Raw genomic sequence first — 18,124 nt, forward strand, 5'->3', positions numbered from 1 at the left:
ATTTTAATTGCCCATTAAAATCCCGACTCTGACTTTTCCATCTGTGACCTAGAAGACCCAATACAAGGCTGAGGAAAATCACCTCATCTTCTGTCACAGCATGTTGCAGCCTTCAGGACTTATTACCAACTTCACCAACTTTAGGCAACTTGGTCTTTCTTTCTCTGTGTATCAGAATTGGACAATTCTGTGTGTTTTTCTTAATTTTTCCTTTTCCAACTGGCATAAACAGGCTTGATAAGCATATCCCACTACCTCACTATTAACCACACATTACACACACACGCACACACACACACACACAATAGCTTTATCTCTATTCTGCTATATTAAATCATTTGGTCTTACCCCCATTAGAAATATCCCTTTGTTCTACTCAATTTCTCAACCACTGAAAACAAACCCCTTTTCTCTTTCTCAATTCTGATGAAAGGTCTCAGCCCTGAAATGTTAATGATTAGGATTGGAATTGATTTTAAATCGTTACATGGATTGAGAGAAAAGTTTGTCTTGCATACTTCTCATACAGATCAGCTCGTACACTGTGCATTGAGCCAGAACAAGTTAAAAATTAGCAATCCAGAATAAAGCGTAAAGGCTACAGAGAAAGAGCAGTGCAGGTAAACAACAAGGTGCAAGATCATAACGAGGTGGATTGTGAGGTCAAGAATCCATTTTATTGTACTCGGGAACCATTTAATCATCTTTCCCTTTTCAACATAATGCTGTCTGGCCTGTTGTGGATTTGCACCATTTTCTGATTTTACTTTTTGTCTTACCTGTTGTTGGTTGGTTGTTCAGGTTTGATGGAACCACGGTACTGGTGAAGCGCCTTGACTTGCTCGGTCTACTTCCCATGACTTCCAGGCCACCGAGCTGTTTTTCAGAGTGTTAAATCAGTGCAGCTGCAAGGCAAAGTCAATGCAAATATAATATCAAAGTACATACTTTGACATTCATATTCTTACAGGTATTTACAGGAAAATCAAGAAATACATAGAGTTTATGTAAACTATACATAAGCATAATGAGTATAGGTTCAAAGTAAATCCAAAAGTCAAAATAAATTTTATTATTGGAGGACATGTATAACATATACAACCCCAAGATTCATTTTCTTGTGGGCATATTCAACAGATCTATAGAATAATAACAGAATCATTGAAAGGGTATTCAACCAGAGCGCAGAAGATCACAAAATGTGCAAATACAAAAAGAAGAAATAATAATAATAATAAAAAATAAATAAGCAATAAATAAAGAGAAGTTGAGTGAAGCTATCCACTTGGTTCAAGAACCTGATGGTTGAGGGGTAGTAACTATTCCTGAACCTGGTGGTGTGAGTCCTGAGGCTCTTGTACCTTCTTCCTAATGGCAACAGCAAGAGTCAGTGAGAACAATTTTCAAAAACAAGTGCAGGTGTGGATAAATAAGCCTGATTCAGATTTAGATGGATGAACTAGAATGGAGCAAGTGGTTTCCATCAACCATATCTTGTGCCTTTGTGAACGTGTTGGATTTCAGAGTCCACTTTTAATTTATTTTCTATCAAATCAGCATGAGCAAAAGACAATTCTAGTTACAACTGCACAGAATTCAGAGAGTAATTCTATCAGAGCAGAAGTTCAAAGAGATAACTAGAATGAGGAAAGTTTTGCTACTTTTGGTGAGATCACTGAGAATATCTTTAATCATCTGGACAACATTGAAAGTGACTGAATTCTTCCACCTCTCGTTTAATATATGGCATTGTATATTGCACTCACTATAGACACATGAATATCTAGATCTTTTACTACAGGGGACACTCAGTAACAACAAAGACATACATTTATAATGCTCCTTTAACATGGCAAAATGTTCTGAAGCAATTCACAGGAAGACAATTAAACAGAAATTCACCTCAAGCAACCTAAAAAGATCAGATTCAGATTAAAATGTTGGACAAAAATCTAAGTCTTGGTCAACCTACTGACAATCAAGGAAATACAAAGTGTACAAAGGGCGCAAAGCATTGTTGAGGATCCCTACCACTGTCTCACTATCTCTTTGACCCACTACTGTCAGGAAGGAGGTACAGGAGCATCAGGGACTCGGACTGACAGACTGGGCTCTGAGAGTAATGAATACCCTGCCACCTCCGAGGTCTTGTCACTAGGATAGCAAGCTGTCTACTGTACTGTGTACTTGTGCCACACACCACATGCATTTTGAATTATATTTTATTAAGTTATTATAGGAATATTTTATTTTATGTGCTGTGTGTGATATATGCATTGTGGCTGTACTGTGGTCCGAAGGAATATTGTACAGTCAGATGGCAACAAATTGAACGTGATATATACAGAAAGGTGCCAGAAAAAGGCCAACAATATCATGAAGGATCCCTCCTACTTTGCTCATGGCCTATTTGTTCCACTCCCATCAGGGAAGAGGCCACATAGCAACCGCACCAAGACCACCAGACTCAAAAACAGTTACTTCCCGCAAACGGTCAGGCTGATCTTCACCTCCACCCATTAGCCACACACACACACACACACACACACACACACACATACCACCCTGCGTCACTTTATGTACATACAATCCATCTAGAACACTTACTTGTACATTGTTTTATAGGATTGTTTTTATATTTATTGTGTTCTTTATGCTTGTGTTTTTTAAAATGCTGTATCTGATCTGGAATAACAATCATTTCATTCTCCTTTACACTCATGTTCTGAAGAATGACAAGAAACTACCTTGAATCTTGAATTTGAATCTCACAAAGCAGCCTTTAAGACCATTTTAGACAGAGGTAGAGAGACAGAGAACTTTGAGAGAATCTACCATTTCTACAGATGGCTTTGTACTAGTTTTTGATTAAGAGCATATCTTGTGAGATTAGTACAGAAAACAGCCAGACAACTTAAGAGAAGTTTTGATAGGATGGCAGAGGTATGGAGGGCTATGGTCCAGATGCAGGTCGATGGGACTAGGCAGATTAAATGGTTCAGCATGGATTAGATGGGTTGAAAGGCCTTTTACTGTGCTGTACTTTTCTATGACTCTACGACAGTCATTCCTACATACTTAGCAAAGAGATAAACAAGAACCTTTTTTTTTGGTCTGTCAACGTATTGCATGTTCTGTTAAAACCAAGGAGACAGAATTCAGCAAATCTGATTTGTCCTTGTTGTTCCATGCACAGAGATACTTTCTTAGAAATTTATTCACATTCTTACGCAATGTGGCTGCAATATTTAGAGATATTCCATTGCTCAACATGAATGACATTTAGTTCTAAACATCGCCAACACTAGTGAAAGATCACGATAGTTTTCCCAGTTCTCTGCTTTAGTGGACTTCCTTCTAAGAAACCAGGCAGTTTAATACAATGACCAAGCATCATCTTTGGAGTGAGATAGAGCTAACATTTCAGCTCCATGACTTCACATCTAAACTAAGAACTTCCCTCCACAGATGCTGCCTGACCTGCTGGGCATTTCTAGCACTTGCTTTCCAATTTAAGGCAGTTATAGTTTTTTTTTGTTTTTCAACTTACGGGTGTTGGTGCTCAGTGAAGACAGTATAACATATTATATGACAAAATGCTCCCCTTATGATTATGAATTTTGGCAATGGCAGCTGGCATAATTGTGTTTGCAAATTTATTTTTTATTTAGAGATACAGTGCAAAGTTGGCCCTTTCAGCCATGCTGCCCTAACAACCCTTGACAACCCTGAATGAATCCTAACCTAATCCCACAGTCCAAAGATGTTCTGAGTAGGTTAATTAGTCATTGTAAATTGTCCGGTTATGGTGTTTTGTTTTTAAAATTACAACCACTTCATTCAGACTTGTTTGAATCCTCAATGCAAGTAGGAACAAAAGTTAAATAGAATTTTCTGATTCCTTGTGAGCACCTTCTGTAATTCCAACTATCTTGTGATTTCAATTGCTTGGCCTTTAAATTATGCTGGAAGTTTTATCTAGTAAAGGATAAATGAAACTGCCTGATCTAGGTCAGAAGCTCCCCATTTCAGATCAGACATTAAAGTGTTGTCAGATCTCATTTTGGCTGAAACAAAAATCATGTGTCAGTATTTCGAAGAGTAAAGAATTATCTTAGTCACCAAAATTATTCCTCAACAATGTCTCACTTTCCAAAGGATTACCCAGTGACTCTGCCATATTGTGTGCGGGAACATACAGTGCACAACTGGGCCATCACGTCCCCTACATTCCTACTATGGCTCAAAGATGATTTCATATGAATTGTGTGCCATGAATGAAAATGAAAAATAAAATCAAACACAGGTGACGAAAGCATAAAATAAAAACATTAAATGCCGGAAACACACAGAGATCAGGCAGCATCTGCGGAAAGAGGAACGGAGTGAAAATTTTTGGTTGGAGAGCCTACTGTCCGAACAATTCTAACGAAGTATTGGAGGAAAGAAACATAGATCAAGTGGAAAGTCAGAGATTTTTTCCCCCAGGGAGGAAATGATTAATACAGGAGGGCATGCTTATAAGGCAGTTGGAGGAAAGTATGGGGGGAGAGGATGTCAAAGGTAAGTTTTTACACACAGAATGGAGGGAGCATGGAATGCCCTGCCATTGGGTGATAGTAGAGGCAAATACTTAGAGAATAGTGGGTTTTCCCCCCTATATATAAAATTATAAAAGTCTCTTTATCTTTTTTCTCTTTTTATGAAATGATGAGTTTTTTTTATTATATACTATTAGATTAATACGATGTATGATCTTGATAATGCTTACCTTACCTTTCATATGTGTTGTTATCGATATAGATATCCGAGCTAATCCTCTTGTTCGTATATATGTACTTTTCAAAACATTAATAAAAAGATTGAGAAAGGAAAAAAAGAAAGATAGTAGAAGCAAATACACTGGGGACATTTAAAAAACTCTTAGACCAGTACATGGATGAACGAAAACTGGAGGGCTACTGCAGGTGGGAGGTAAGTGTTAGGTTGACCTTAGAGTAGGTTAAAAGGTCAACAGAATATTGTGGGCTGAGGGGACTGTATTGTGCTCTACTGTGATAAAAGTAGGAGTTCCCAACCCTTTTTATGCCATGGACTAATACCATTAAGCAAGAAGTCTGTGGGTCCCAGGCTGGGAACCCCTGTTTTAAAGGGTCTCTGACCTGAATTGTTAACTACGTTTCAATTGCGGCCTAACCTCAGAAGCAGCATGAGAATCAGGTTTATCATCACTGAATTATGTCATAAAATTTGTTGTTTTGTAGCAGCAGTACAGCGCGAAACACAAAAAATTACTATAAATAGCAAAAATAAATAAATATTACAAGAGGTGAATAATGAGGTAGTGATCACAGCCTGTCTCTCAAGCTGATAGCAAAGGGAAAGAAGCTGAGCATGTGTGTTCAGGCTCCTGTACCTCCTCCCTGATGGGAGTAATGAAAAGAGAGGACGGGGAGGGTCCTTAACGATGGATGCCACCTTCTTGCGGCAGAAACTCTCGAAGATGCCCTTGGTTGTGGGAAGGGTTGTGCCCATGATTGATCTGCTGAGCTTTGCCGTGACTCTGTGCAGTGGAGGCTCCTAACCAGGCCGTGATGCAGCCAGTCGGAATGCACTCCGCACCCGCTGTGCGTTTCCAGCATTTTCCGTTTTTAAGTGCATGGCATGACAATCTTCCTTACCCTCTCCTGGCACTCTGTGGCTGATTCAACGTGGCTGTGTGTTCTGGAATGACCACTCCCCGCACAACACACCGGCCACTGGAGAATACTGTCTACTGACAGATGTGCCATGACACAGGGAGTGATATTTACCACATTACAAACCATGTCCAATGACCACCATTCATGTGGACAGTGACAGCGTGTAACATGGTGGGTCTGTACTGGGTGGGAATACCTCAGGCACCTCATTGGCACTGGTCAACTGCACGGAGGCCTTTGGCCCATTAGGTGTTTCACAGCCTACAGTTGATGAGTTACCAGATTGGAAATGTGTAAAGTTGTCTTGCCCATTCACACTGCCATCAGTCTCTGGAAGGTACTGAGTCCACAGCAAAGTGTCGATACTTTCCAGAGAACAAGGGGCTGCATACAGCCTGGCAAGAAGAGATTCTTCTTGGAGTAGACAGAAGATGATGATGCACAAGGGTACTGAAGGGTCTCCAGTCATTTTGCATTGAATCCTGACCCTGATCTGTCAAGGACCACATGGTGGCTGTTCATGTATCAGCCTCCCCACATTAAACAAAGTCACACACAGGCATCCTCCTCTTATGTAGATTTTAGATTGGCCTCAATAGATGGAGGAAACTGGATCACACAGACAGTCAAGGGGAGAACGTACAAACTCCTTACAGACAGCGGTGAGATAATTGGCACTGTCAAGTATTACGCTACTGCGTCACCCTAATGGTGCCTCCAGCGCACAGGATCATAAGCCGCTGTAGAGATTATCATGGGGAGAGGTCCCAATGAACTAATATTCAAGGTTTCCCAATGATATGGTAAAAGTGGAGGCTCTGTAGGAGGGAAGGGTTAGAATGATCTAAAAGGGCAACACAGCATCAGGAGCTGAAGGCAGACCTGTGCTGTAATGTTCTATGGTCTTCGTTAATATGTTTATACTTTTAATCAGAACACACCACGGTTACATTGGAGTAAACTTAAAGGTGATGTACTGTACATACAAGATTGCTTTCTTAGCAATCAAAGCACAGGTAAAATACGACAGAGAGAATAAAATACACCACAGCACAGACTGATACACAAAAAACATCCAAGAGATTGAAAGTCTTGTTGAAGACATACACGCCCACACATACACTTGCTTATTGGTCTGAGAACCCAAAGGAAACCATACATTTGCACTCGGACAAATGTTAAACACCAATGGGCTGACATCAATACGAAGACTGATACTTGTGTACATTCACAATTACTGAGTTACCAAGGGCGGAGGACCACAAGACACAAGACATAGGAGCAGAATTAGGCCATTTGGCCCATCGAGTCTGCTTCACCATTTCATCATGGCTGATCCATTTTCCCTCTCAGCCCCAGTCTCCTGCCTTCTCTCCATCTCCCTTTATGCCCTGATTGATCAAGAATCTATCAAACTCTGCCTTAAATATACCCAATGACTTGCCCCTACAGCCACCTGTGGCAATGAATTCCACAGATTCACCACTCTCTGGCTAAAGAAATTCCTCCTCATCTCCATTCTGAAAGAGAGATAAAGGATCCATGAGGGACATTCCTGAGGGAAGTATCAGCCATAATATCTTACTTATGCACTTAAGCCTTGGAGGATAGGTTGGTTGAAAATTACTACTTAATTTATCATTTTTCATTCAAAAAGTTTGTTGGGAAAGAAAAGCTTCTCAGAGAAAAATAATTCATCCATCCTTCATGTTAAAAGGATGACCCCTCATTTTTAAACCCTTGGTTCTGGATTCTCCCACAAGCTGACACGTCCTCTCCTCATCCATACCGTGAAAACCCGTCAGCGAAAGTTCTTTCTGCAGAGGGGAATGGGAATTGGGACTCAAGAAGTTTATTGTTCGATCTGTACGATGGAGGGGTGCCACAGTAGCTCAGTGGTTGGTAGGATGCTATTAGAGCTCAGGAAATCAGAGTTCAATTCCAGCACTGTCTGTAAGGAGTTCGTACGTTCTCCCCATGACTGTGTGGGTTTCCTCTGGGTGCTCTGGTTTCCTCCCACTGTCCAAAGTTAGTAGGTGAATTTGTCACTGTAAATTGTCCTGTGATTAGGCCCGTGTTAAATAGGTGGGTTGCTGGGCAGTGTGGCTGGGTCTGTTCCGCTCTTCCTTCAGAAGTCACCTGGCCCACGTGATTCAAACCAGCCAGAAACGGGTGGCTTATATATAGTTCTTATTTCCTTAAAACATGGAAGATCTTTTGGCCCATCGAGCCTATGCCATCTCTCAGGCAGCAATTACACCCTCTCTAGAGCTTCCATTCTTTCCTCGTCCAGAGAAAAGTATCTCAGCCTAGGCAGTCACCCCTCAACTAGAACTTCCCATCTCTGGCCTAACCTCCTCTGCACCCTTACTCGTGGTAGCTAGAGAGCCGAGGCAAGTAGCCCGAGGGCTCTAAAGGGAGAAGCTGGTGAGGGAGAAAGGAACATATGGAATGAGGGAACCCTTGTGGGATTTACACACTGCACCACTAATTTATTTTGCATTAGCCTTCCTCTTTTGCACTATTTACTCATTTTTATGTCTGTTGAAAAACAACCACCACCTGGAACATGCCTTCTACACATTACAACCACCGGGGACGAGGTACAGAAGACTGAAGGCTCACATTCAACGTTTCAGGAACAGTTATTTATCTGTTTGTTGAGATACAGAACAGAACAGGCCCTCCCAGCCCTTCGAGCTGCGCCACCCAGCAATGCTCAATTTAACCCTAGCCTGATCACCAGACAATTTACAATGACCAATTAACTTACCAGTAGCTACATCTTTGGACTGTGGGAGGAAAGCCACGCAGTCACGGGAAGAATGCACAAACTCCTTACAGACAACGGTGGGAACTGACCCTGGGTCGCTGGTACTGTCAGGCATTGTGCTAACCACTACACTACTGTGTCACCCCTACCTCTCTTACCGTGCCAGCTTCTTCCCCTCCGCTATCAGATTTCTGAATGGTCCACGAACACTACCGCACCATCCATCTTTTGCAATATCTGTCTACCTAATTATTCATCCATTAGGCTATTGATCTAGTTATTTATTGTTGTAACATAGCTTTTTGATGTATTATGCTGTACAGCTGCCACAAAATAACAAATTCCACGATAATAAGCCCGATTCTGATTCTACTGTTCCTTACTCCATTGTGAAATAATGTTTTAACCAGTGAAAATATTTTCTTTCTCTCTGCTCCTTCTTCAGATTTCTTGAACAAGTTCAGTACACACTGTGGAGGATATATCTAACCGCAGTTTATTGTTCGACCAGACCAAGTTTCCAACCGCAGAGAGCTGCAAAGTACTTCAGCTCCGACAGGTGCAATAAGAGCGACCCGATTACAAAGTTCGGGTGGCGTGCGATCGGGAGGGTGGAGAGGGGAGGCAGGGGCCTCTCCTTCCATTAGTAAGCACACCCTCCCCTTCCCCAGTCCAAGCCGCTCTGTCTAATATTCCTGTCACTAACTGCGCTGCTAAGGAGGAGCGCAGAGACACTCTCTAAGAGAAATTGCATAAAAGGCACAATGTTCTCCTTCTGCAGATCATCAGGGAGAAGAAACTCAGCTGTTCCTATAACCATGACATAGATGTGTGTGTGTGAGTAGCAATTCATCTCAAACTAACACGCTACAGAGCACAGACAAAGGAAGATGTTAAAAATCATGCTTATGCTTAAAGTCCCTTGATGGTGGGTGCTGCTTTCTCGTGGCAGTGCTCCTCCTTGGGGGGGGGGGGGGGAGTTTTTCTTGTGGTAGACTGGGCTGTATCCAGCACTTTTTTCTGTTCATGGACATTGGTGTCTCCAAGCCAGGCTGCCATACATCACGGTTTCAGAGTGTACTAAGAGAGTGCATTTATAGAAATGCACTGAAATGCTCATTCCTGAAGGAAACACATCTGATGTAAGTGAGGGATGAGGGGCCAACCCTCTTCATTCCAATTTTCTCCCACTGTTTAACCCCCAACAGTAAATAGAAAGTGGGGAGGGAGTGACTTCCCCTTTATGTTGTGGGAAAGGTAACACAGCACAGGTGAAGTCCCGAAGAAGGGTCTCCGCCTGAAACTGTTCATAATTCTCCATAGATGCTGCCCGACTTGCCAAGTTCCTCCAGCACTTTGGGGGAGTTGGTCGAGACATGAGAGACTGCAGATGCTGGAATCTGGAGAGAAAAAGAACAATCTGCTGGAGGGACTGGACGGGCTGAGCAGCATCTGTGGAAGGGGACAGCAACTGTTGACATTTCAGGTCAACACCCTGTATCCACGCAGGAAAAGATATCGACATTTCTTCATTGTCACCGGGACTTCCCACTCATCAACACTGTGAGAGCACTTTCTCTAGAAGGGCTAGATGGTTCATGAAGGCGGTCACCACCATCATCTGAAGGACATCGAGGGTGTCATTAGAAATCTGCCTTACACCCCCTCTATTGCTATCACTGGACGGCTGAGGCAGATACCATGGGTGCACATACAACCAGAAGACTATAAGAGATCGGGAAAGAATTAGGCCATTTAGCCCACGAAGTCTGCTCCACCATTCAATCAGGGCTGATTTATTTTTTCCTCTCAACCCCATTCTTCCCGTAAGCCTTGACACCCTCACAAATCAAGAAACTATCAATCTCTGCTTTAAGTATACCCAATGACTTGGCCTTCACAGCCACCTGTGGCAATGAATTCCACAGATTCAGCTCCGTCTGGCAAAAGAAATTCTTTCTCATCTCTGTTCCAAAGGGACGTCCTTCTTTTCTGAGGCTGTGCCCGCTGGTTCTGGACTCTCCTAGTATTTCTCTCCAAATCCACTCTATCTACGCCTATATGAGGGGAAGCTTGATTAGAAGGCGAGGGAGAAAAGAGTATGCAGATGTGTTCTGATCAAGCAGAGAGGAAGGAGGCCCATTGCTGTGCATTGCCGATATATCTGGGTGCCTTCATGTCAGTCAAGGAAAGTAGCATACCAGTAGAGTGTAGAGCAAAAATTTGCCAAGTCCCCAAGTTGAAAGCGAGATGAGGAAGAGGTTTGAAGCTTAGTTTTGACCTGGAGGTAACAATGGAAGGAGGATGTTCTAAAGTATAAGTGAATTCATGTCAAGCAACAAGACTTCATTTATGTCTTGGGTTAAAGATACTCTATAATTGCATAGAACATCGAAATGGCAAAGTCTTCATCAAGAAACAATGTCAAACGCAGGGAAAGGTTTAAACTTGTATCAGCTGACAGGGGCACTCTTCAAAAACCCCAGAATGACTTAGTAAAATACATGACAAAACCCAATACCTTGATATAATGCAAAGCTTTGCTAAAAGTGAAATGAATTTTTTGGGTTACAAGATCAGCGTAGCATTGAGAAATGAAACATTTCACCTCTGTCAGCAATTCTTTTCTGCCTGTACTCCGGAGCCCCAGTGACATGAAATATCTTTTACAAGAAGTCACACTGTAGGGGCAGAGTAATGGTGAGGTTTGCCCCATTTATTTCTCTGAAGAGTACACAATTTTTTAAGGGACTTGGCGAGGAAGATGCAGAGCTCTTGTTTTCCCCTGGCTGGGGTGTCTCGCACTGTTGGATCCTGATACACTTGTGATCCAAAGGTTCTTCGGAAGCCAAGATTGAGCCATAAAGCCTGTTCCTTTATCATTTTATTAAATATTACATGAATAGAAAATGAACAAGGAAGAGGAGCCAAGAGAACAAGAAGACAAAGAAGTAGTGTGATCGTCTCAGACTAGAGATAACCAAGAATTTCAACAGTAACAATTAACTATAAAACAGCCAGATTCAAGTAGTGTGAAAATTAATCTGTCGAGAGAAATACACAAGCAACTGCCGGAAAATTGTGAACAATTACACGTATAAATGCGATTATATAAAAATACAAGCAAGCATGGGAAACAAACTACAAGAAAAGTAACAATTCTACACTGCCAATCCAACAGCATTGTGTCAAACGCTCAGCCTTTCTGGGACTGAAATGAGGAGAAATTTCTTCTCCAAGAGGGCAGAGAGACAAAGGAATTCCTACGATTACTCAGGCAGAGCTGTGCAGGCTCATTCACTGAGTATTTCAGGCAGAGAATTGGTGGATTTTTAGAGAATCAACAGGTATGTGGCTGCTCCAAGAAAATGGTGCTGAGGTAAAAGATTAGCCACAATTGGTGGATCAACTATAACGAAACAAATGGTTTACCTTTGGTTCTATTTCTTATGATTTTATGCTTATAATCAGGACCAAGTGGTCAGTTAAATCACAGAGGAATTATAGCAGAGGGGGCCTTTCATCTCTATGCAGTCTAATACTTTCTATTTCTCAAACAACAAGCAAACTGCTGTAGGAAGTCAACGTGTTGAGCAGAATCTGTGGGGAGGAATTACCTCTAATTTCTATTTCTTGGTGACTAGTAACACATTTTGGCGCGCATTTGAAGCCATCTGGAATTATTTTATAGCCATTTGCTGTAAAATAGCATAGGTATGGCTGTTATGGACACAGTGGATCCAGGGCCTGTTTTTCATACACATGAATCTGTAATTCTATGATATTGTACATGCTCGAGCACACCATAAAGGTTTCTGCTCCCTACCCTGACAGTGAGCTCCACAGGAACATGCCATGGCACCATAAGACATGGGAGCAGAATTTGGCCATTTAGCCCATCAAATCTGCTTCACCATGGCTGGTCTATTATCCCTCTCAACCCCATTTTCCTGCCTTCTCCCCATAACCTCGGGCACCTTTACTAATCAACAACTTAGCAGCCTCCACTTCAAATATACTCAATGACTTGGCCTCCACAACAGTCTGAGGTGCTGAGTTCCACAGAGTCACGTCCTCTGGCTAAAGAAGTTCCTCCTCGTCTCTGTTCTAAAGGGGTGTCCTTCTCTTTCTGAGGCTGTGTCCTCTGTTCCTGGACCCCCTCCTTCCCACACGGCTATCGGAGACGTCCTCCCCACATCCATTCTATCTAGGTTTTATCAGCCTCACTTTTACGCAACTTTGTCCATTTGTATTGTCACTGACCACCCCACAAAGGGAAATTGCTTCTTCCAACATCTCTCATTGCTTTGAAGAGCTCAGTTCAACCTTCTCTCTTGCCAAAAGAGGCAACTGCAGTCCAGCTAATATTAAAAATCTGAAATATCACAAATCACAAAGTTCTGCTTTGGGAGTAAGACATGTCTGGAATGGGAACAATTCTGCACACTCCTGACATTTCACCTGTGTATCAGTAGCACAAAAAAAAGTTCAAATGAAATTTACTATCAAGGTATGTATATGTTACCATATACAACCCTGAGATTCATTGTATTACCAGCATTCACAATTGAACAAAGAAATACAATAGAATCAATGAAACACTGCACACAAGGACTGACAACCGATCTGCAAAAGACAAACTGCAGATACAAAAACCATGTAATAGATAACACTAAGAACATGAGTCCTTGAAAGTGAAATATACTCAAAAAAATAGCAACCCCTGTACCAGTTTTTCCCTCAATTCTAATCCACTTCTGTGAAACATAAAAATGGTAATACTCACAGCATTGTATCTCCGGACCTTGAAGCAAGAGTTACTTTCCACCAAATGTGTGCTTTCCAAACCGTGACACCAGCTCGAAGATTCGGCGCCCACTAACCGGTTAATCCGATACAGCCCTTGCTGGGTTTAGGTTGACTGGGCGCTCCGGTTTTCTGAAGTGTGAAGTCAGCCTGCGAGCGGCGTGTACTTTGAGTGGAGAGGCTGGAGGATATTACGCAGTCGCTGCCGAAGTTGCCTACAAGACGTGCAGAGTGTGTGACGACGTGCTGAGCCTGAACCCCGGTTTTTATACCTCTGGCAGCTGGTTCACGCTCCCTGCTGGATCTCTGACTTGCGTCCGTCAGTCAGACCGGCGGTTCCTGTTTACGTTGTTTGTTTGCCCAATACCCCAACAACGGAATTTTCACACCACATCACAAGCCCCGCTTTCTAGTGTAAACAAATCGAAGAACACAGCTGTTTATTTGGCTGGGACAGGAAATATTTAAAACGTTTAACATGTTCCTTGTTCTTCCCTAGTCCGTGAGAATGACCCACCTGGGCATTTTCTTTGCGAAGTTCAAATTAATTGTTTTTTTTAATCAGAGTACATATATATCACCATATACAACTCTAAGATGCGTTCTCTTGCGAACATAGTAAATCCAATACCTGTAGAATCAATGAAAGACCACACCCAAAAGAGCGGGTAACAAATTGAACAAATGAAAAAAGGAAATAATAAATATATTAATAAATAAATAAGCAATAAATATTGAGAATATCTCTCTTCACTTCTCCATCCGGAGGGATATTAAGCAGTAACATCATGCTCAGCGACAGCTTCTGCCCTGCTGGTATAAGACTAGTAAATAATTCTTCCCTGGTACAGGTGTGCAGATATGTCTCTACCACAAGAGGTGTAAGGTGCTCCTTCCCTCTGCCAGCCTGCAGGTCACCCTCGGGTGAGGTGTAGCACCTGCTGAGCTCCCTGATCAGGGTCACATGAAGCTGGCCGAGCAGGTGGTGGATGGTCGTATGAGCAGCTGGAGCATATCACAAGTCCTGGTTATGTGACCACTGACACCAGGCAGACAATCTCTGAAGGGTATTGATAATGGCTGGGGTCACCTGTCTTGTAAAGACACTGCCCAGAAGGCGGCAATGACAAACCAATTATGTAGAAAAGTTTGCCAAGAACAATCATGGTCATGGACAGACCATGATCGCCCACATCATACGACATGACACATAATGAACAAATGAACAATAAGCTGGAGTCTTGACCTCAAAATCTTGCACCTTCTTGCTTGCCTACACTGCACTTTCTCTGCAGATGTTACACTTTATTCTGCATTGTTTTTGTTTTACCTTGTTCTACCTCACTGCAATGGGAAGTGATCTGATCTGTATGACCAGTATATAAGACAAGCTTTTCACAGTGTCTCAGTACATGTGACACCAGTAAACCAATTCCAGTTCCCGCTGTCAGCTGGGATACAACTGTCAGCACATGAATACTCATTTGTCTAATAAGATTGAAGAATTGTCATTCTTTGGTACATAAATGTAAAGGAGAACAAAATTATTGTTACTCTGCATCCAATGTAGCATTAAAAACAGAATAAGCATAGTAGTAGTAGTAGTCATACTTTATTGATCCCAGGGGAAATTGGTTTTCATTACAGTTGCACCATAAATAATTAAATAGTAATAAAACCATAAATAATTAAATAGTGATATGTAAATTATGCCTGGAAATAAGTCCAGGACCAGCCTATTGGCTCAGGGTGTCTGACCCTCCAAGGGAGGAGTTGTAAAGTTTGATGGCCACAGGCAGGAATGACTTCCTATGACGCTCAGTGCTGCATCTCGGTGGAATGAGTCTCCGGCTGAATGTACTCCTGTGCCCAACCAGTACATTATGTAGTGGATGGGAGACATTGTCCAAGGTGGCATGCAACTTAGACAGCATCCTCCTTTCAGACACCACCGTGAGAGAGTCCAGTTCCATCCCCACAACATCACTGGCCTTATGAATGAGTTTGTTGATTCTGTTGGTGTCTGCCACCCTTAGCCTGCTGCCCCAGCACACCACGGCAAACATGATAAAGAACACAATAGAAAAACAAAAGAAAGCACAATAAATATAAACATAAAAGCAATCCTACAAAAACACAATGAACACATGACTTATTTTATAAAGACAAGAGTTTCTACGGATGCTGAAAATCCACACACACAAAATGCTGGTCCTGAAGAAGGGTCTTGGCCTGAAACATTGACGGTTTATTCATTTCCATTGATGCTGCCTGGCCTGCTGACCTCCAGCATTGTGTGTGTGTTGTTAAATGCGTAGACTGTATGTACATAAATGGACGCTAGGTGGGGTGTTATATAGTGGTGATGGGGGAGGAGACGCTGATCACCCAAGTAATATTATTTTAAGACAGGCAGGAGCCTGAATGTTATTGTCAATTCCGGCTGTTGAACTGTGAGGGCATCACAGTTTAGATCTTTTCCTCTTTAGTAGCTGTGACTGGTAAATGATCTTCTTCTTCTTCTTGGCCTCTGTTGGTCAGAGTCGACCATGGACATTGTTTCCTAGCTGTCTAGATATGCAAGCCTGGGCAGCAAGCTATTGTCCATGCAGCAAGCTCTCCTTCCCACGCATCTGATAAACCCAAAGGAACGGCAGAGACAGACACAGTTTGGTACCAGCAGTGTCACAGGAGTTACCAGTCAGCACTGAACTCAACGTAGGACTGTCTTAGGGATTCCAGCTCTGGACTTTTCCCTCAGGGTTCACTCCCGAAGCCTTCCCCATGAGTGGGTGTAGCTGCAAGGCATTGGAGGTTTGAGATCAGAGTTTCCCTTCACCTAGATGAGCTGCCAACCATGGCTGATGAACCCCATCTGCCTGAGGTAAATGATCAAGACTGGGAAATATTAGGATCTGGGATATCCACCATGGAGGACATCTGGACATCATGCCCAGCATGTACATGAAATGACGAAGGAAGCCTGGCGGTGTATCTACTTAAGCAACTCACACAAAATGCTGGTGGAATGCAGCAGGCCAGGCAGCGTCCATAGGAAGAAGTACAGTCAATTTATTTGTGAAAATTCGGCATGACATCTAAAATGGTGACAAACTTCTATAGATGTGTGGTGGAGAGTGGTTGCATCACAGCCTGGTATGGAAACACCAATGCCCTTGAATGGAAAATTCTCCAAAAAGTAGTGGATACAGCCCAATTCATCACATGTAAAGCCCTCCCCCACCACTGAGCACACCTACATGCAGCTCTGTTGGAGGAAAGCAGTATGCATCACCAGGACCACCACTACCCAGCCCATGCTCTCTTCTCACTGCTGCCATTAAGTAGAAGATACAGGAGCCTCAGGACCCACACCACCAGGTTCAGGAACAGATATGATCCCTCAACCATTAGGCTCTTGAACCAGTGGGGCTAACTTCACTCAACCTATCACTGAACTGTTCCCACAACCTATCGACCCACTCTTAAGGACTCTTCATCCCATGTTCTAGATATTTATTGCTTATTTGTTTGTTATTATTATTTCTTTTTTTTCTTTTGTACTTGCGCAGTTTGTTCTCTTTTGCGCACTGGTTCTCTGAATCCTTTTGCATCAGCTTATATATATCTGATTCTAATTATTCCATTCCACCAAAGTCGCTGGTAGTTCCACTTTCTCTACACTCTGCTTACATCAGCCACTCTCACTTGATATCATAAGACAATAGGAAAAAAATTAGACCATTCAACCCATTGAATCTGTTCTGCCATTCCATCATGGCTGATTTAGTTTCCTTCTCAACCCATTTTCCTGCCTTCTCACTGTAACCTTTGACACCCTGACTAATCAAGGATCTATCAACCTCTGCTTTACCCAATGACGTGGCCTCCACAACCAACTGTAGCAATGAGTTCTGTAGATTCACCATCTTCTGGCAAAAGAAATTCCTTCTCATCTCTGCTCTAACCGTGCATCCCTCTGTTCTGAGCCTGTGCCCTCTGGTCCGAGACTTTCCCATCCTCCCATATCCACTCTATTTAGGCCTTTCAATATTCAATAGGTTTCAATGAGATCCCCCACCACCTCATTCCTCTAAACACCAGTGAGTACAGACCCAGAGCCATCAAATGCTTCTCAGTCATGAACCTTTTCATTGCTGGAATCATAATTAAGTTCATGTGCAGGTGAAATATCGAGCAATTATTCGAGGATGATGCTCTCTTAGGGGATTGTCTAGTGGTGAGTCCTCATGTGGCTGTACAGGCCAATCAAAACCCACATATTCCGGAATGTTAGGGTGGATTCTGTAAATGGAGAATGCCTGTGTGTGACTATGTTTAACATGGGGAGGCTGATGTATGGGCAGCCACCACCCGGTCCTTGACAGATCGGGGTCAGTGTCCAGTGGCAGGGAATGCAAGATGACTGTGGGGACCCTCCAGTGCTACAGTCTTCATCTGCCTTCACTGGCACTGTGATGTGTCATCATCTTCCACCAGTTCCACCATTGAGGTCATGGTTGGATCGTTCTGTGTATGGAAATGCAAAGCACCCCCCCCCCCACCTTGACCTTACCACCATGGGTCACCCTACCAGGAGCTATGCTCCAGACAGCAACGCTCCCAGGATCTCAGGAACTCAGAAGCCTCTCCACCACGATAAGATGACGATCCTCAGAGAAGAGCTGAATGGCCACTTTATTAGGTACACCTGTGTACTTGCTCATTAATGCAAATATATAATCAGCCAATCATGTGACAGCAACTTAATGTGTACAAGCATGAAGACTTGGTCAAGAGGTTTAGATGTTGTTCCTCATATCAGAATGGGGAAAAAATGGGG

General features: G+C 42.7%; 1 protein-coding gene across 1 annotated transcript in view; it reads right to left on the bottom strand.

Moving 5' to 3' along the window:
- The window catches only part of LOC134360171 (src-like-adapter 2), a 33,965-nt gene extending 20,468 nt beyond the window's left edge, over nucleotides 1-13,497 (bottom strand). The window contains exons 1-2 of the mRNA XM_063074203.1: nucleotides 13,262-13,497; nucleotides 780-905 (exon numbers count right to left, since the gene is read on the bottom strand). Coding sequence (XP_062930273.1) covers nucleotides 780-858 — 79 coding nt within the window. The 5' untranslated portion in view covers nucleotides 859-905; nucleotides 13,262-13,497. The remainder of the gene's footprint in view (nucleotides 1-779; nucleotides 906-13,261) is intronic.
- Between the last annotated feature and the right edge of the window lie 4,627 nt (nucleotides 13,498-18,124).

Source organism: Mobula hypostoma, chromosome 2, assembly GCF_963921235.1.
Source record: "Mobula hypostoma chromosome 2, sMobHyp1.1, whole genome shotgun sequence".
Classification (NCBI taxonomy): domain Eukaryota; kingdom Metazoa; phylum Chordata; class Chondrichthyes; order Myliobatiformes; family Myliobatidae; genus Mobula; species Mobula hypostoma.